Raw genomic sequence first — 4,025 nt, 5'->3', positions numbered from 1 at the left:
GATAAAAGATATATAATTTTATTATATTTATAATAAACCTTTAAAGTACTGGAGCTGGGCAGATGTATACACTTTAAGTTATTTCTACTTTCCTGCCAGTAACCCCACAATGTGACTTGCCATGTTCTTTCTGAGCTGCGCTTAACTTCAATTGGCCAGCCCTCATGGCCATGTTTTCAAGATTTTTACCACATGGTATCTTCTCCTCTCTCCATTCTTCACTCCTCCTCCTGTGGTCTCCCTTTCAGACCCTGAACCTTGGATCCAAAACCCCACCTATCTCTCCTGTACCTAGCTATAGGCTGACAGCTTTTTTATTCAAACAATAGTTTCAAATTAAGGAGCAAGGTCAAACAGCATTACTTTGTGTACATGCAGATTCTCTTGTCCTTAGGGAAAACAGGCCTTGGGGACCAGTATTTAGCATTACAATACATAGCAAAACACCAAAGCTCAATAATTAGTAGTTTATATGGATTTTATTCATATCTTCTTTAGGGCATTTGTATATATGAATGATTGAAATTTTGAAGTTCTTGTCCTGTGCTTCAGGCAAATTGTTTTTCTCTGGAAGTTTGGAATGGGGTTCTTGTGTCTGGAAGAGGCAAATTGTCTTGGTTGTTCATGTTTGTGAGTTGGCAGTGGGTTTTAGGCCTCTGGAGTTACATTTATTATGGAAAACTTGTCTTCCTTCTGTTGGGTAAGTGTTTTGGTTTTCAGTTGCTATTATTTCAATCTGTCAGAAGATGATGCTTCATTTCCAGTCTAGGGGCTACTATTAGTTTCAAGATTTAGACACTAATGTGTCCCAGATCTATCAGCGCTGTAGGTCAGTGACTGAATTTCTCTTCTGAACTTCTGATTCAGAGGCCAAGGAGTTCCAGACAGGCACAGTGACTTCTATACACACACATCTATAAGTACCCACATGCTGAAATATATATCATTGTGTAAATATAATTAAAATATTAATTGTGTAAATATAATTAAAATACTTCAGTTAAAATATAGAATAAATGTACCCATTTTAAAATTCATATAAACTTATGAATTCTATAAATAATAGTGCAATCTGCTTGATCTTCCTTCTTTTATAATAATTTTCCATTGAAAAATTAGTATTTTGATTTATGTTATTTACAGATTATTTTAGTAATGCTTACAGATTACTTCAGAGTTTATTTTTAATAAACAATTTTTACTTTATGCCACTCTCATTATTTGTCAATTTTCTCTGTGTTATCCTTCCCTTCCTTCTTCTCCTTCCCCTTTTCCACCTCTGAATGCTCCATTTTCTTCTGTCCCTCATACTAAAAACAAGCTCTGTAATAACATGAACATTTTTAAAGAAAAATAAACTACACAGAGAAACACAACCACAACAACCACTTCAAGAAAATCGACAAAAACAATTTTTAACTGTAAAAATAAAAGACAACAGAAGTCAGAAAATAATAAGAGCTAAAAATAATGTGTAGAGTTGCTAATGACAGAGGAAATTGGAGCCCAAGGTAAGATGGTAAGCCATCAAAAATCACGAAATGAGTGCTCTCTTTCTGTCTGCCTGCCTCTTCTCTCTCTCTCTCTCTCTCTCTCTCTCTCTCTCTCTCTCTCTCTCACACACACACACACACACACACACACAGACACACAGAGGCAGTGTCAAACATTAGCAATGAGCATATTTAATATCGGGGCATCTTTTCTCAATATAGGTTTCCAATACAGGCACTACTGTTTCCGAGAAAACTAACTGGTGTCAGCTTAAGCAGGGAACTAGCAGACAGATTTGAAATTATACTTATAATGACAGAAAATAAATATGGGAACACACTTGAAAGTATGAGCAACACAGATAAGCCAAAAGTAATTTTAGAGTCACTCATTCTGTAAGTGTCTGAAAACCACTGAAAACAGATTCCAGACTCAGATAGAATGCAAAGACAAAGAGTGTTTATTCTAAAGAAACAACCAGCTTGAGGGGTTCAACCGTTTTTTTCCAAATGGCTACTCCAGGCGAAAGTGCTCAGACCTTCTTATAGGGAACTGGGGGGAACTTTCTAAAAGAATTGGGTAATATAAATTTCATTGGTGGGTGTTAGGGGATCACAGGTGGTCAGTGGTCATCATTCATATGTCATAAACATTTAATATAGGATGAAATAAGGCTTCCTGGCACAGATAGCCATTCTGAGATAAGATATTTCTCCATTTTTGTGATTATCCCCATGCTGTTCTTTGGGAGGGGTTTTTATGATCTTGTTTCTGTATTTTATAATATGTTTCTGGAGCCGGTGCCTTATGGCCTAGTTTCTGAACTTAAATTGTCTATTCCTGGAGCTGATACCTTGTGGCCTTCTTTTCTAAATCAAGCCTGGTCCTTAAATGAAGACAAACTGGGTTTATGTCATCCTTTCTATTGTAATAACTTGAAAAAATCACTACTTGGCATTATAACTTCTACCACTCACCCATCTGCTAGTTCATAATTTAAAGAAAGAAAGTAAAAACAAACAAAACTAAACTAAATTAAAAATAGGCCTAGAGTCAAAGTTAAAACAAATATTTACTTTGAAGTGATTTTACAATATAAATGTAGAAGGAGAGAGTGGAAATATTTACTTTACTACGTATAAAACTACAATAGGCAGCCTTGAGAAGGAGGCAGTCTAACACAAAACCCAACACTTGCATAGTGTTAAAAAAAATTCCTTCCAAGAGCCTTGATCAGAGAACTTTGTCTTGGCTTCATCTCTTCCATTCCCAGCCCCACCTTCAGGTGAGCCCAGTTTTCTTGTGGCAGCGGGCGGTTACAATTATTGATTTAGGATGCAGTGACTTCTGATGATGTGCCTGTGAACTTCACTGTGGAAGAATGGAATTTGCTGGATTCTTCCCAGAAGAATCTCTACAAAGATGTGATGCTGGAGACCTACTGGAACCTCACTGCTATAAGCTATAATTTGGAAGACCATCATATTGAAGAACAATGTCAAACTTCTAGAAGTCATGAAAGGCATGAAAGAAATCATACTGGAAAGAAACCTTATGAATGTAATCAATATGGTAAAGACTTTTCAAGTCATAGTGGTCTCCAAATACATGAAAGAACACATAATGGAGAGAAACCTTATGAATGTGGTAAATGTGATAAAGCCTTTGCAAGATCCAGTCATCTCCAGTATCATAAAAGAACACATACCGGAGAGAAACCTTATGAATGTAATCAATGTGGTAAAGCCTTTTCATGTCACAGTACTCTCCAATATCATAAAAGAATGCATACCAGAGAGAAACCTTAGTTATGTAATCAATGTGAAAAAAAACATTTATAAGTGAAAAGTCTCCAAAGACATAATTGATCACATACTGGAGAGAAACTGTGTGAATGTAATTAATATAGTAAAAGCCTTTTCAGAAAGTTTTTGTTCCCAAGAGCATAAAAGAACCCATATTGGAAAGAAACCAATGAATGTGATCATTGTGGTAAAAGCTGTTCCATAAGGATTTTTCCCAAAAACATAAAAGAACCCATATTGGACAGAACTATGGATGTAATCATTGTGCTAAAGCCTTTGCATGGCCCACTAGTCTCAAAAACATAAAAGATCCCATATTGGAAGAAACCTCATGAATGTCATCAACGTGGTAAAGACTTTTCACAACTTTAGCATCTCCAATATTATAAAAGAACAGGTACAGGAGAGAAACCTCATGAATGTAATCAGTGTTGTAAAGCATTTTCGTTTCCTAATCGTATTTAAATGCATGAAAGAATTTATAGTAGGAATAAACTGTGGTGATTTGAATAGGCTTGTCCCTAAGAAGTGGCAGTATTAGTATGTTTGGCCTTGTGGGAGTAGATATTACTGTTTTGAAGGAAGTGAACTCCTAGGGTGTTGGTCTTTGGAGCTCAGGCCAGTAAAAAACAGACTCTCCTACCACCTGGCTGGAAGACAGTCTCTTCCTGACTGCGCTCTCACGAAAATGGAAAACCCTCAGCTCCTTCTCCAGCACCATGGCTG

General features: G+C 36.4%; 1 protein-coding gene across 1 annotated transcript; it reads left to right on the top strand.

The window, feature by feature from the left end:
• The first annotated feature begins 1,806 nt into the window (after nt 1-1,806).
• LOC117718670 (zinc finger protein 431-like) lies at nt 1,807-3,302 on the top strand. The gene is made up of 2 exons (XM_076912204.1): nt 1,807-1,866; nt 2,829-3,302. Exons 1-2 carry the CDS (start codon nt 1,807-1,809, stop codon nt 3,300-3,302), a joined length of 534 nt encoding a protein of 177 aa, XP_076768319.1.
• Nucleotides 3,303-4,025: the final 723 nt, after the last annotated feature.

The sequence above is a fragment of the Arvicanthis niloticus genome, chromosome 13 (assembly GCF_011762505.2).
Source record: "Arvicanthis niloticus isolate mArvNil1 chromosome 13, mArvNil1.pat.X, whole genome shotgun sequence".
NCBI lineage: Eukaryota > Metazoa > Chordata > Mammalia > Rodentia > Muridae > Arvicanthis > Arvicanthis niloticus.
Note: the sequence above shows the minus strand (reverse complement) of the source record. Positions and strands in the feature narration are given on the sequence as shown.